The sequence below is a fragment of the Manis pentadactyla genome, chromosome 16 (genome assembly GCF_030020395.1).
Source record: "Manis pentadactyla isolate mManPen7 chromosome 16, mManPen7.hap1, whole genome shotgun sequence".
NCBI classification, from domain to species: domain Eukaryota; kingdom Metazoa; phylum Chordata; class Mammalia; order Pholidota; family Manidae; genus Manis; species Manis pentadactyla.
The window spans coordinates 8,090,638-8,105,239 of record NC_080034.1 but is presented as its reverse complement, the minus strand read 5'-3'; the positions used below and the strand labels follow the sequence as shown (position 1 = coordinate 8,105,239).

The 14,602-nt window shown below is 37.0% G+C and overlaps 1 protein-coding gene across 18 annotated transcripts in view; it reads left to right on the top strand.

Moving 5' to 3' along the window:
- RIMS1 (regulating synaptic membrane exocytosis 1) overlaps positions 1-14,602 on the top strand; it is a 426,962-nt gene that overhangs the window by 308,717 nt on the left and 103,643 nt on the right. For 9 of the 18 annotated variants that reach the window (XM_057494214.1, XM_057494217.1, XM_057494216.1 and 6 more), the window contains 4 exons: positions 1,088-1,244; positions 1,965-2,090; positions 3,722-3,784; positions 8,076-8,165. In XM_057494214.1, the coding sequence (XP_057350197.1) occupies positions 1,088-1,244; positions 1,965-2,090; positions 3,722-3,784; positions 8,076-8,165 (436 nt within the window). Of the gene's footprint in view, positions 1-1,087; positions 1,245-1,964; positions 2,091-3,716; positions 3,785-7,092; positions 7,171-8,075; positions 8,166-14,602 lie in introns of those variants that run through there. The other 9 variants (XM_057494219.1, XM_057494218.1, XM_057494224.1 and 6 more) reach the window with 6 other exon arrangements.

Genomic DNA, 14,602 nt, shown 5'->3' with positions numbered 1-14,602 from the left:
GCTTAGTTCCAAGGTCATACAAAATCACCACAAATAAAATGTTGGGGGATTTTAGTCTGCCTTTAATAATGATGTTTCATGGCATATTTTTTAAAACAATGTGAGAGTTATCAAGTTAATAAGTGAACAACCGTTCAAGCTGCCCACTTACATTTAATGTTTTAATGGTTCAATTTCATTTCATGTAGTTGTAAATATAATTATATTTCCTTTGGCCACGGAACTTTTTATTTCTGTGCAATAATAGCAACCAAGGACCCTTGTGAAAAATTTTAATTAAACTGTTTTACTGTTGTCTGTTAACTAAATCAGAGACAATGTAAACCTTTTTTGCTTCTTGGGAGAATGACTTCTAGCATTTATTTTTAGTTGAAATTATGTTAACTGTGTTAATTATGTTACTGACAAATTTATGGACTAGTTTCAGATGTCTGAGGTAGATTTGATGATTGTTTCTTGCAGAGGGTTAATTTTTTCTGCATTTATTACCACAGTGATCTTGACCTATACATTATTTTCATGTGAAAATTGCAATATTATCTGTGGTTTGCAAAATTCTCAGTATTTGTAATAGTGAAGATCTACCATTCTTCATTAATTAAGATTGGCACATCATTTTCATTTTATTACAAAGCTATCTGAAATTCAACTGAAATAATTTATCCTTTGGATGAAAAATTCAAACAACATTTAAAGAAACACCAAATTTATAAGCATTGGTTGTATATTACTTATAGGTCACTGTCAATCAAGTGCTTGATTTGTGTTGCTGAACAATCACTAGCTCATTCATTCTTTAAATTAAAATAATATACCAACTCATGCTAATATCTGAGGTATCAGCTGTCATATTCATTCAGCATCCCCATGGTACCTTTGAGCTAAACTGTGACCTGTTCCTATGCATGTATGTGTTACATGCTGTATGTATGCCTCATAGTTTTGGAGATAAAGCTAATAATACTGATTGCATGCCATTATCTTATTTAATAGGTCAGTGGCTGATTTAGATGAAATTTGGTATCTCCACATGATCCTTTACATTATGAAAGAATAGTGACTGTTTTTTTGCGTGTGCTCTTGCCAGTTGGTTATAGGTCTAGCGCAAGAGAAAGTAAATCCACGACACTAACTGTGCCAGAGCAGCCGAGAACAACTCACCACCGCTCGCGTTCAGTCTCTCCTCACCGCGGCGATGATCAGGGACGGCCGCGTTCACGTTTACCAAATGTGCCATTGCAGCGGTAGGTTCTGAAATGTGCTTTGTGTCCCTGACAGTACTTTTTTATTATAATACAGTATAAACTGCCACAAGACTCTTAACAAATGAAATAATGGTTTGGTCAATCAGGTTATTTTCTTCAGAATCATTTGTAGGCAAAATGCTTTTTTAACTCATTACCCAACTCACAGAACTTCTGTTCTTTAATTGCAAGAAATTTCCGAGGGAGTGTCAGAAGTTTCTGTCCCAGCCACATTTTTTGAATAACTGTACAGTATTGTGTTTGCCAGGTTTCTTTCCTGTCAGGAGAAGTTGTATGGGAAGGAAGTAGACCTGTGGAGATACGTGGGAGAGAGAATAAGAGGTGAAATGCACTCTCCAGAAGTTAAGGATTGTCTCTTTGAAGCACTTTAAATGCATGAAAAGTAAAATACAAGTAATAGTATATAAAACAGAAGTCATAATCATCTTGCCTGAAATGTACTTCTAAAGTTCTAATTAAGTATCCAGATGAAAATTATGCCAGAGGTGCAATAGGACATTGGAGAAATACAGCATAGATAAACCACTCAGAATAAATACTTTTAATCCATTGATCAAATAGGTTTTTGGTTTTGATGCCAACGCTTTTCAAAGCATGTCAGTTGTTTGCCAGTTGTGGTCAGTTCTTCCCTGTTCATCTGTCTGACTGATTTGGGAAGATGATCCGCTTGGATACTCAAGAATTTTTGTATCATTTCAGGAGTTTAGATGAAATTCATCCAACAAGAAGATCACGTTCTCCAACCAGACACCATGATGCCTCCCGAAGTCCAGCTGATCACAGATCCAGAGATGTGGATAGTCAGTATTTATCAGAACAAGACAGGTATTTGTTCAAATTATGATCTCCACATTATAAATTTTTCTTTGCTCTGTTTTAGCATATGATAGATATTTGGGTATAGTACATTAGAAAGCAAGAACATTTCATTGCTTAAAACTGAACTTCGCTCAAGGACCAACTCCTAAGAAATTCTAATAGAAATGCAACTTCAGGAAATATATGGATAACATTATATTGTCATGATATGTGCATTTTTTTTCTATAAGATCAAAATGTATGTTTAGCCATTAAGACATGTTTAGCCATGTCCAACCAGCCATGTACAGCTGATTGTTGTCTTAGATAATAACCTCAATTTTAGAAGGGAATCTACAGAAGCAGTTTTCTAATATTTTATATTTTGTGGGTTATAGTCTTTGGAATGTTACTATGTAATTATAAAATTATGGGTTTTTTTATGTTATTAAAATTTTTGGATACAGGTCATCTGAAAGACAGTTAATATTGCAGTTCTATGAAAATTTATATAATAATATTTTTACATACCTACTTTTCATAAAATGTATTTCCATAAAATGTCTATAAAGAAAGTACCAAAGTATTATGATGGATTCTTTCTCATGAAGAAGTATTTCCTGGACACAATTACTAAAAATCTACATTATGACTCAGTTATTTTACATGCCCACAGACTTTCTTCTCAAACTAATAACCTCACACCTGTGTAGTATGCCTGACCACAAGCTCAGGATCTGATTACAGGTTTTGTAACACCCACCTTGTTGACTATTTTCTTCTGGCGTTTTGAAGTGGAGAAACGTTCATAGAGAAATGCTAGTGGTGCTGAGTGTTTGTTTGATTGTTGCCGTGTAATCAAGGACACAGACCTGAGGTAGAGCCTGTTACCTCCCTGGCTGTCATCCTGCCGTGGGAAGTGCCCCATGCCTTCAAGAGAATGGCGTCCTGTCGGATGCTGGGACAGGAACACCGAGGGCTAGAATCCCACCTGCTCAGCCTGAGTCGAGTTGAGTAAGGGTGGCTTGGCCGACACTCACTGGGGCCCCCGTGAATTGAGGGGGAAGAAGGAGGGCCTCTTAACCAGGGCATTTAAAAGAGTGAAATTAATTTCAATATAGAAAAAGCATGAATTAAAAAAAAATAAAACAATCCTAATTAAATATTTTCTCGGTTGGTTAAGAAACATGTGATTTTACATTTTTCATGTCTATAAAAGCCAAGAAAACTATCATGCTTTAAGTCGTTTAAACAAAATAAGTATTTTTAGGGATCCCATTAGTATCAGGAAGGCCCGATGTATAGGCCTTTCAAAAGTTTTTAAAATACCCAAGTGTCTAGAATTGGAAGTAGATTTCTTCATCTTATTTGAGGAAGGTTCAGTTTAGTTTTTGTTTTAATATTTTGTAAAACCACTTTGAAATACAAAAGCAAACCAGCAACAGTTAGGACTTTGACTATAATATTCGTACTTTATTGTTTACGTTTTTAAAAATGCTGTCATGTTTATTTTTGTTTAACTTCTCACGCAAATACGCTAGTGCAGACAACCTGGTTTCTTCCCTTTCATGTCCTCATCGGCATCCCATTGGCATAACCCGTGTCATTAATGCCTCATGATCTACCCGTCTCGCCCACCACCCATCCTGTCTGTGCAGTGAGCTTCTCATGCTGCCCAGAGCAAAACGAGGACGGAGCGCAGAATGCCTGCATACCGCCAGGTAAATGGATCCAGGGATTTGGTGATGATGCCTGTATGTGACGCCTCTCTCTCCATTCTGCTATTCTTTCATCTCTCCCTTAACGGTGTTATTACAAATACGTAAAATTAATTTCCTGAGTATTCAAAATTTGTTTTATTTTATATGGAGGTTGTGGAAAAGTTTCCAAATATATCTTAATTCTGACCCAGGCATGCTGCTTTTCTATTTGCATACTCAAAAATCCAGAGACTGATGAGCCTCTGTGGAACTGTTTATAAACGTTCCCCAAACTGAGGAACCAGGTTCTGTAATTAAATTTCTAAATGCTCGCCGTGAGCCGTCCCCACTTGTCTAGTCACCAGAGGTCTGACCTTCTGTGCACGGCAGTATTGTTGTTTGCATGACAGTAAGTTTGCTTGTTTTAGCCTGCTTCGTTTCCTTTTGGAATCTATTGTCGTTTATATTCTTTCTGATTTTAATAAAATCTTGACCAGTTTGTTTTTAAAGGCTGAGTTTCAGCTTCCTTCGTGATAGTGAGGATATTTGACTCATTAGCCTCTGAGCCCTCCCTCCCCTTATCCCCACACTGGTTCAGAAATGCTGCAGCACAAACTTTCCTATAAAGGCTGTGATGGTATGATGCCTCTTTGCAGCTGAGAAGAAAGGGAGACGTAATATTCTCCTGTAAACTGGAGCTTAGAACCTGGTACTTTATTTTCATCTCATGACATCTTGGATTTCACATCCAAGATAAACCCTCTTATAGGTACTCGTAGAATACAGTCCGTAAATGTCAACTGGGAGTTAATAGAAGGTAAGGAAGTAAGTAGTAAGTCAGTGGAACAAGCCAACGTACAAACTCTTTGGAATATTTTGGCCAATAAAAAGTAAGTAGGAAGGGAAGGAAAGAGTTAAAAGTAGAATACCTGCAATGCCAGGACACTGGGAGAATTTATTGTGTGTATGTGGAACGTGTGGTTCTGCTCAGCACTGCACAGATGACCATGCTAGCAAAAGTTGTTTCAACTTTTTTTATGTATAAAATTCTCATATTGATAAGTACTGCCATGTTTGCTTATCCTAACATAGGAGAAATAAGGAAACAGTAGTTTTGCTTGGGAACCAGGGAAAAAATAAAGAATCATCAATGTAAAAATTAACTTATGCTCAGCTGTCCAGACTTAACCATTAGTTGTTCTTCTTGACAAATAGTTTGTTAATAGGAATGATTTATTTACAAATTCAGAACATTTCCTCATACTCCTGTTGATCTAAAGAAGAAAACAAACCCAACTTTAGGGCACCTGGTGTGTGCCTGGAGCCCGAAGTGGGGCCATTTCTCACATACCCCAGTAGGCTAAATAGAACAGCTAACTGTATTTTTCCCTTGTTTGTCCCTCTAAAAGTGAAATATCAGGATATGCAAAACGTGATGTAATAGTAGTTTTGTCATTTTGTACAATCTTATCTTCAAATTATAGCATATCATATCACTTAGGAATTTTTTAAGCATAAAATTTGAGGTACTTCTTTCCAGCAAATAAGGAAAGTAACATTCATTGAGCAGCACACTGTTAAGTATTTAATGCACTTTATCTCAATTTCTTGACAGTAATTAGATGATATGAATGTTACCTTCATTTTACAGATGAGGAAAGTTACTAAGAAAGTTTAATTTGATAAGTAACAGAGCATGGATTCAAAGTCAGATCTAATGATGTTCCCACTAAGCTGGTTTCACCAAAAATATGTTCTGAGGAGTCAGTGCTGGGCAGTGAGATTTGTGAGTCGGACAGGTTTGGGGAGCTGCAGATTGTAGCCCCTCCCTGGAGATTTCATATGCACAGCATGTTAAAGTCATATATTAATGAAATATGCCTCCTATTGTTTAATACATTTTCCCACGGATTATTTAACCATCAAACCCTTCTTTCATAAAACATGACCTGAGAAGGTAATGTTGTTCAGGAGGTGCTATAGCTGCCGAGCTGTGTCCTGAACACTGTGTCTGTTCTCATTTACTTCTCAGGGTGCCCTGTTCAGCAGATGTTACTTTGCCCATTAGGTAGATGTAGAAAAAGGCTTAATGACTTAGCGGAGTCACCGAGGTTCACAGCCAGTAAGTGGCAAAGCCAAGCTGGAAATTCAGGCCTCCGGGCGGCAAACGTGATGCTGTTTTCCATTCTGTGCCCACCCACGCTAGTGTGTTCCTAGGAAAAGAAATCATTTTTGACCCAATTGCTTAGAAAAGTTATATGGCAACCTGTTTCTAAAGATATTTGCCTAAAGTTGGGAGTTGAATAAAGAACTGTCTCGTCTGTAAAGCAGGCAGAATCCTTAGTTTCAGTAAAATCTGTCCTCAGGTTTTGTGCTCAAATACAGTATTGAATACAGTTTTAAACTGAAGCTTTAAGGGATTTCCTTTGATTCAACCATTAGTATAAATGTGAGTAAACAGTGTGGGGTTTGATGTTTATTATGTCCTCAGCAAATGGTTATTCCCTTCCTTGCTTATTATACTCTAATGTAAGCCAAAATTGTTGATGGATTTTCATAATCAGTAATTAAATTTGTAGAAGAATTATTAATTATCAAAAGTTAATTAATTAACTGGACCTAGTTTGCCCTTGCTGGTATACAGTCCAGAAGTCTTCATAGATCCTTAAGGAATTCAGATAAAGTTGGGCCTTTTTCCTTCCATTTTTTGACAAATCAGAATTCACCTTCTAGTTTGTCTCTAAGGCCTATCTCACTCAGTTGCCAGTGACAAATTCCACCTGTGGTTGGTGTTGGATCCAGAAGCTGGTAAGGAGAAGAGCTCACCCCACTGCGGCCCGTCACTGGACCTTCCTGCTCTCTCCTTTTCACCGCAGTCCAGTACCGTGACCAGCCTCAGCTCTGTCCCCCTCGTCAACGTTTTGCTTGTTATTAGAATAGTAACTCTTTCAGCTGTATTTATTTAATTCCCAAATTACGTGAATTATTTGGTTAATATTTTTAGATATGAGTTGTTTACTTCCATAGAAGTAGTTATAATACTAAATCAGGGATGAAACAGTAAATCTAACTATGGGTTAGTTCATACAGTTTAGTCAGCAGATATCTTTCAAATTAAGACAAATTATAATTTTGAGTTTGCCTTAATTATGAAGACAGGTATCTGTGATGCCTTGTTTTTATAATTCTAATCTAACCCTTAAATAATTATTCTGAGAAAAGACAAAAGATCCACTCATGTTTGTGGTATCTTACTTTTTCCAAATCTAGCAAAATTTACTTTATATGTATTTTTCTGTTTCCTGCGTGTTTGTGTTGCCATGTCCCAGACACCTTGTTTGGCACTATACAGCATTGCCACCCAAGATGCCTTTGTTAGAGAACAGTTCTCACTGGTGTATTTACAGGTAAAAATCCTAACAGTGAGTCTCAGGTATAAACTAACCCCATATCCTTTGCCTACTAAAAATAGCAGGTTTACATTGTAATAAAGCATTAAGATTTTGTCTTAAAATTAATTATATACAGAGAAACATTAAATTAATGATATTTAAAAATAATTTTAATTATAAACCTTTCATTCTAGAATATTTCTCTAAATGAAATCTACTCAAATATGAGAGTTCTGGTCGCCTTCTTTGTCATTTGTTTTACTTGTTTTACTGTTTTGTTTTATTTTACTGTTTTACTTGCTGATTTTAATTATAACTAATTTTATTTTATTTTTGGATAATTTTAATATGTGAAGCTCAATTCTGCCTGCACATACTCAAACCAAAGCAGTGACTAGACAGGACCTGCCCCTTGTCCTGAGTGCTTAAACTCAAGAGTATTGGGGTTCCTGATGAAGTACCGGTGAGGGAGGAACATTTGGAGGTCATACCTTCTGCTTCCCGTGTCTGGTGTCATGGGGCAGAACAGCTGAGCTGCAAGTTTCCTCCTCCAATGTCCTTCATTTTGTTTTGCGTGGCATCGTTCTTGGTAATGAAGTTCTAGCCATTTTGTTTGAGTGCTTTTCTGTATCCAGTTTTTTCATAAGTAGGTGTGATTTAGTCTCATTTTCTCAGTCCGAGACCCTTCTTAGAAAATTATGCAAAGCAATTCCAGCATAATGTTTGTTTAGTTTCATTTTCTAAACAAAATTTGCACCGCCATCCTGTCAGCTCTCTCACACCCTTATGAACTGAATCACAGTGATTCTGCATTTTATGTAAAGAGAACATTATTTTATGCTTTACTCTCTAACGTGGTCTTCCTCTCTCTGTTTTCCTGTCTTTCTCTTCTACCACTGGATGCAATGCTCTGGCACTAGTGAGCTGCAGCCCCCCCTCGGCAGGGCTAGGAGCGCTAGTACCAACTGCTTGAGACCAGATGCTAGTTTGCATTCACCAGAACGAGAAAGGTATAAAATAAAGACTTTCTTAATTTCCTATCATTGGTACTAGTGGTTTTTTTTTTTTCAGTTACTTTGCTTTGTTTCATGTGAACCTCACAGGTGTCTTCATTCATGTTCACTTCGCTGTCTACATCCCCCCTTCCTACAGGACATGTCTCTGCACAGATGTGTGTATGTGGATGAACCCAAGGGCACACATACACATATTTCCCTGAGTGTTGTTGCAAACAGTTGATGTAATTTGTAACTGCTTCTGGCTGCTGCTTGTCCCTTCTGTTGCTATTCTGTCGTTTTATTTCCACGCTACTCAGGGAGCCTTCAGTATGCTGATAATGTTATAAGGCCCAGCGAGGCCTCCAGAGGGGAACATCGCTTTCCTGCTAGCTCCACTGATAAATAGTGTTTGTAGGCTTAGTGATAATCTTCCATAAACTCAAAGCAAAAATTCTTTAGATAGGTAATACTTCCCTTATGCATCTCTATTCATTTTAAATCAACCTACTCTTTGATAAAGATTCTGTTTTGCATTAAATTATATTTGACAACAAAAAAGGGTTATGTTCATCAGATTTTCTTCTACCTTACAAAGATAAATACATGTAATGTATATAAACATATATTTATGCATGTAATTTTAATTCTTTTAATTAATTGATTAATAATTCTGATTTTAATTCAAGTATGTTAAATGATTATGTATTACCCTGTCTCCTAAATGTGAGCAGCTAATTTTTCCATTATGGTGGAACTTTCTAGTCCATTAAACTTACTTATAATTGATAGTCTGGGTCATAATTATTCTCTTTTCAATTAGAAGTCATTCATTGGAGATTTGCACTGCCTTTCTACAAATCCAGAAGAAAAATGTTCAGTCAAGCTAATATAATCCACTTCTGTTCTTCCGAGGCTGCTTACAGATCTTCTTAGCAATCTTTCTAGTCTAATTCTCTTTATTTATTTATGAGATGTTTATTTCTGGAATTGAATAATATATATAGGTATACAGCCCATTTTCTAGTGTCTTCATAAGACTCTACTGAAAAGTTTTACTTTTTAATTTGGTTTTCTTTCATATTTGTAGAATTTATAATAGGAAACAATGGAATCTAACTTACATTTTGTATGCCTTCCTATTTGTAATAGAAATTTTAGCTGAAATGACTATAAGCTTTTCTAAAAACACAGTTAGAACTGTTTTATTATTCTCTTTTATTATATATTACTCCCTAAAAATATAAATATAAAAGTAGCAAGAAAAAAATGTATTTTTTTTTTATTATGTCCTTATATGTTTCTGGTTAGTAAAACAAGGATAGTGTTGTCCAAGTCAGCAGGTTCTTCTGAGTATACCACCCTAGCATTGTTAGCATCATCTGTATCAGTTTTATCTAGTAGACATACAGTGTGAGCCACATGTGAAATTTTAAGTTTTCTGGTTGCCATATTAAAAAAAGTGAAATTAATTTTGATACTTTAATCCAATGTATGTGTATATATATATGAAATAGTATCACTTTAACATACAATCAGTAAAGACCAGTAGCTATTTTGCATTCCTTTTTTTCATGGTACTCACTAGTCACATGTAGCTTGTGGCTACTGCATTGGACAGCACAGACGTTTTCCGATGCTGAAGCCTGTCTAGCGTGCATTCCCTTTGTTATGCAGAAGCCAGAGAGTTCACAAATCTATGCGTTAGTGAATTTAATCTCTCAGATAATACCCTTAAAACCGGCCACCTTGCAGACAGGTGATCTGGTCACTGTTATTGTACGGGTCACAGTGGTGTCCAAGTGAGTGAGCTTACCTTGACAGAAGACACATGTGATTAAAACCTGTATCCACTCTGTATATTGAATAGGGAAAAGGGATCGGTATTATTAATGATCTTTAATTTATTGGGGCCACTTTGTTGCCAAGAAGAAACTAAAGTGAGAAAAGTTTACATAAAAGAAGTTGTAGATGCTGATTGGTTTAGGGGGTAAGGACCTCAAACGCCCTTTTGCACACCCATGTACACAAGCAGCTTTGAAGCAGATCATCACCGTGTCAAGAACTGTGACTTTGTTCTCTGCGGAGCAGCCCCCAGGGTCCCCAGGCAGGAAGTGGCAGAAGCAGGAAGAGGGGCAGGCCCAGAGGGTTTCCCACGTTACTTAGTCTCTCTGATTGACCGGAGAGCTTCTTGTGTTAATGTCGAATACATACGTAGCAGATAAAGTGTTAGAGAAAATTCGTTAAAAATGTGATTTCATAGTCTTAAGATAGTAGCATATTTCCACAGCCTTGTGAATTATTAAATTTAAACAATCTGCTGATTCTAAGCCAGTTTGATGAACATGTATACCAATATAATGCCTTTGTCTGAAGTATCCCCTCTGACTTTTAAAATAAGTGAAGTTTTGTGTTCCTACAAAGGATGGAACTGTCAAAGCAGAGACTCAATCCCCAACACCCAGGTCACTTATAAATCAGAGGTAGAGGAAGGCTCAGCACAGATGATTTCATCTTTTCCTGAAGGAGTCAAAAGCCATCAGCTCCACATTTTCTCCCTTTTCAGGATGGTTTACACATTAACAGATGAATTTTGGGTAATACATATAGAAACAGTATTTGCAAAGAAAGCCATTTCAGTGTTTGAGTGTCTCCATTATGTATGTGTTGATTACACAGACGGCAGAAACACTTAGGAGCCATCCCGTTGCCCAATCAGTTACACCCTGTAAATCAAGACATTTTGGGTTTACTTACAGTACAAGATCTAGAAAGACTCATTATAGCCTCCTGAAATCATCCCGTAGCTAAGGACTGTCCTTTATCTTTTCACTAGCAAATACCTTGAACGTTTGCAAGGAGGTCTGCTCCAGACTGTTGGGCTTTTCCTCCAGCTTTGTCAGGCTCTGCTTGAGGTCGCCCAGTCCCCCGTATTCCCTGATTGGGAAGGAGTAAATTACAGGCCTGCTATTAATCTTTCCTTTCCCAGGTTTTACAACAGATCATTCCTTAAGTGTTCAGAAACATTTATTTTTAGAGTCACTGGAGAATAGTTACCTTTCTTGGGTGTTTCATCTTCTTCCTTGATCATTTATAGAAATGACCGCCTCGTGGAAGACTCATTAAAGGGCCGTCTGCACTACCGCCTCCTTTGCTTTCTTCCTCCTAGTAAACCCTGCAGTCTGACTTCTGACGTCCCCCCACACGGCCGCTGTGCTGAAGCCCTCTAAGGATCACACTGGCTCCTTGATTTTTCCAACAGCGTCTTGCGACTTTGTGCATTGACCGTCCTGTCACTTGTCCCTTTCTTAAGTACCCTGTACAGATTTTTTTTGCCTTTGTTATGACACAACATGTCTCTTCTTCCTATCCTGCCCCATAGAGATATTTTCCTAGCTCCATCCTCTGTTTTCTTTTGCCTCCCCCATATTGTCCCTGAAATTATGTTTCTCTCAAAAATTTCCTCTGAAGGCAACACTCCACTGCAATTAGCCAGGCCAGATCTTTCCCATGAGTTCGGGGCCTGAATTTTTAAATGGTTGCCAGAACCTGTGGACATCAAAATGTCTACATAAAATTCATTATCTCCCCTTACAACAAAGTGTTTCTCTTCCTAAGTGCTCCTCTTATTGGGTGGCTGCTTTGATACATAAACAAGCACATACACTGGAAACACCTCATCGGTCACGTTCAGTGAGTCAATGAATCTTGCCAATTCTCCCTTGAGGCCAGGCAACAGGCGCCCCACCTCGCACAGGCCGGGTCAGATTATAGCCCCTCTCTGGTGCCACTGTCATTCTTGCCCCCATCCATTTTCTCATGAACTCTAGTTTTTACTAGTTTTTGTTTCAAGTTCTCTTCCATTTAAAATTAAAATGTCCCTCTTCCTTTATTGTCTGCTTAAAATTTTCACTCATTCTTCAAAAATGCTAGTCACATAACTGTATGTTTTGTGAAACCTCTCTTACCCACCCCTGCCCCACTTGCCCCACACGCATGTCCCTTTCTGTTGCTACTCAGGGTTATTTACTTTCTTTTTCTTGGCCCACAAACTCTTAGGTATTTCCATTACAGCACATTCTATTTTAACTTGTCATATGTTTGTTTCTTCCACTACATTGTACTCTTTGAGGGCAGGGTTCATAATCCTATTTGTCCTTAGCGTCTCTTGTGATAGAATTTTTTTTACTTAATAAATGGTCGATTTGGGGAGGCTTGAAAAATACCTCCTATTTTCTGCTCCTATTTGGGTCTAATTGTGAATGAGACCCAAGAACTTAATGATGGGAAATATTATAATCACCATAAATACAATGAACAAGCTTAGAAGCTATGACTTTAAGTCTAAAACCTTGCTAATAACTCACCCCAGATTTAGTCAGATTTACTGAACCTATTGTCTACTTAACTATTCGCTAATACTTAGTTCATTACTTATTTTGTGCTATGCATAGTTTATGTAACTATCAAAACAACACAAAAAACATTATAGTTCCCTTACGCAAGGAGCTCATGGTCTGTTATTTCAATCCCATAGCCATAAGAGTGACATTTCTTCTTATAGTCTGAGCAGAGTTACAGGGATGGCCTCCCAACAAAAGGTTCCTTGATTAATGAAATTAGAATACCTTATATTAAAGCACTAGTAATGTAACAAGCATAATGCACAGCAAGCTGGTTGGACAGAAGACTCAAGAAGGGACTGGTTTCGTTCAACTTCATGATTAGTAACTGCAACATACCTTGCCATGTTAGCTTCTAAGATGAAAATGGAAGTTGAAGCTGTATATGTGGCTTGATGACAGAGGGATAAAGAGTTAATTTCGGTCCTTCAGTGTGAGTAGAGAAAAAGAAGTTGCACACATTTTAAAAGCATGCAAATTGTACTAGTATTTTGAACACACATATGTGTATTAAAACTGATATACTATCTGTTCTTTGTATGAAAATTGGGTATAAATTGATATTTCATCATATCAAATATGTGAGGGAACAATAAACAGATTTCTTATATTGGTACCACATATCAGCATATTCAGAAGGACTTTGAGTGTACAGATATACATGCATTATGCTATTTCCTCAGGAATTACTATTTAATAGCTTGCATCCAAATTGCTTGTTTCTAAATATACCCTTTTCTCCTCCACAGCTTTCACTGCATGTTTCATAATCATAGCATTTCCTTTATTTTCATGTTCAAGTAAACACAAGGACTGGAATTTTGCCCCAGGAAGCAAGGTTACTCAAATCCTGTGAAGTTACTATTATTTACTAATTTATAGGAACACACACCACGTCTACTTTTGTGTTTTCAAATAACACAAGTTTTAACATCTCTGAGTCTAACATAACATAGAAAGCACTGTCGTTATAAATGTTTCCGGTTAATTTAGAAATACTTTACTGTATGTGCAGAACAAAAGCCAGTAAAGTGAAAAGATACATTGCAGAGCAATCATATTGGATTGGCCATTTAAATAATTAAAATAGTTAAATTATTTAAAATTAATGCAGAGTGACTTTAATTTCACAAGCCTGTAACACATTTATGAGTACATGTCATACAGTTTTCTCTTCTGCCCAAATGCTGCTTCCAGATATCTTCATTTGCCTCACAGCATCCTCAAAGCCCTACTTGAATCATGCCTAGTTCGTCTAAGGATGACTGATTAAGCACAGGCGTCTGAGGGGCTTTCAGAATAGAGGACCTGCTGACCTGATATTTTAGCCACATGTCGACAGCTCTTTGCTGCTTTGGTTTAGGTATTTAATAACTCCAGTAAGCCAAGTTATTATGGCAAAGAAGATCGCTTTTTTTTTTAAATATCCAGACCAATCTGGACTGATGATTATAAAACCTTAGCTAGATAAGTCCATAAAGACCAGTTATCCCTTGTTGCATATGAGGAAGCCAGTATCCAAAGAAATAGTCCTGCTGAAAATGTTCATGCCTGTAATATAAACATTTCCAAATCTGGCCTGTCAGTCCCTTATTGTCTCCTTTTCAGTTTTCAGCTGGATGTGTATAATTTGTATTTATATACTTTTAATATAGTTTATCAAAAGAATGAACCAAATTTTGACCTTTTATTTAACTGTTAATCACAAAAAAGTAAATGCTGAAATAAAAAATAGCAGTTTAACCAACTGAGAGGCACTTCTGCAAGTAAAGGTTGGCAGGATTTTTTAAAGGTAATGCTGTTTTACCATGGCATTTATCCTCCTTTCTCACTTTTATCCATCACCATTTCTCACTCACCATTTTTAAGTTTCAGTAAATAGCCCTGCAGTTTACCCAAAGCAAGCTTGTTAAGGCTTCACTGGTAGCATTCCCATGAATTATTTCTTCATGTTCTTGTATCCACCCTAAGAAGCATTTTTATTTCCTCCACTTAAATTAAGTTTCTGCTTTATATTAAATTCACACACCTCGTCTTTGCCACTTTATC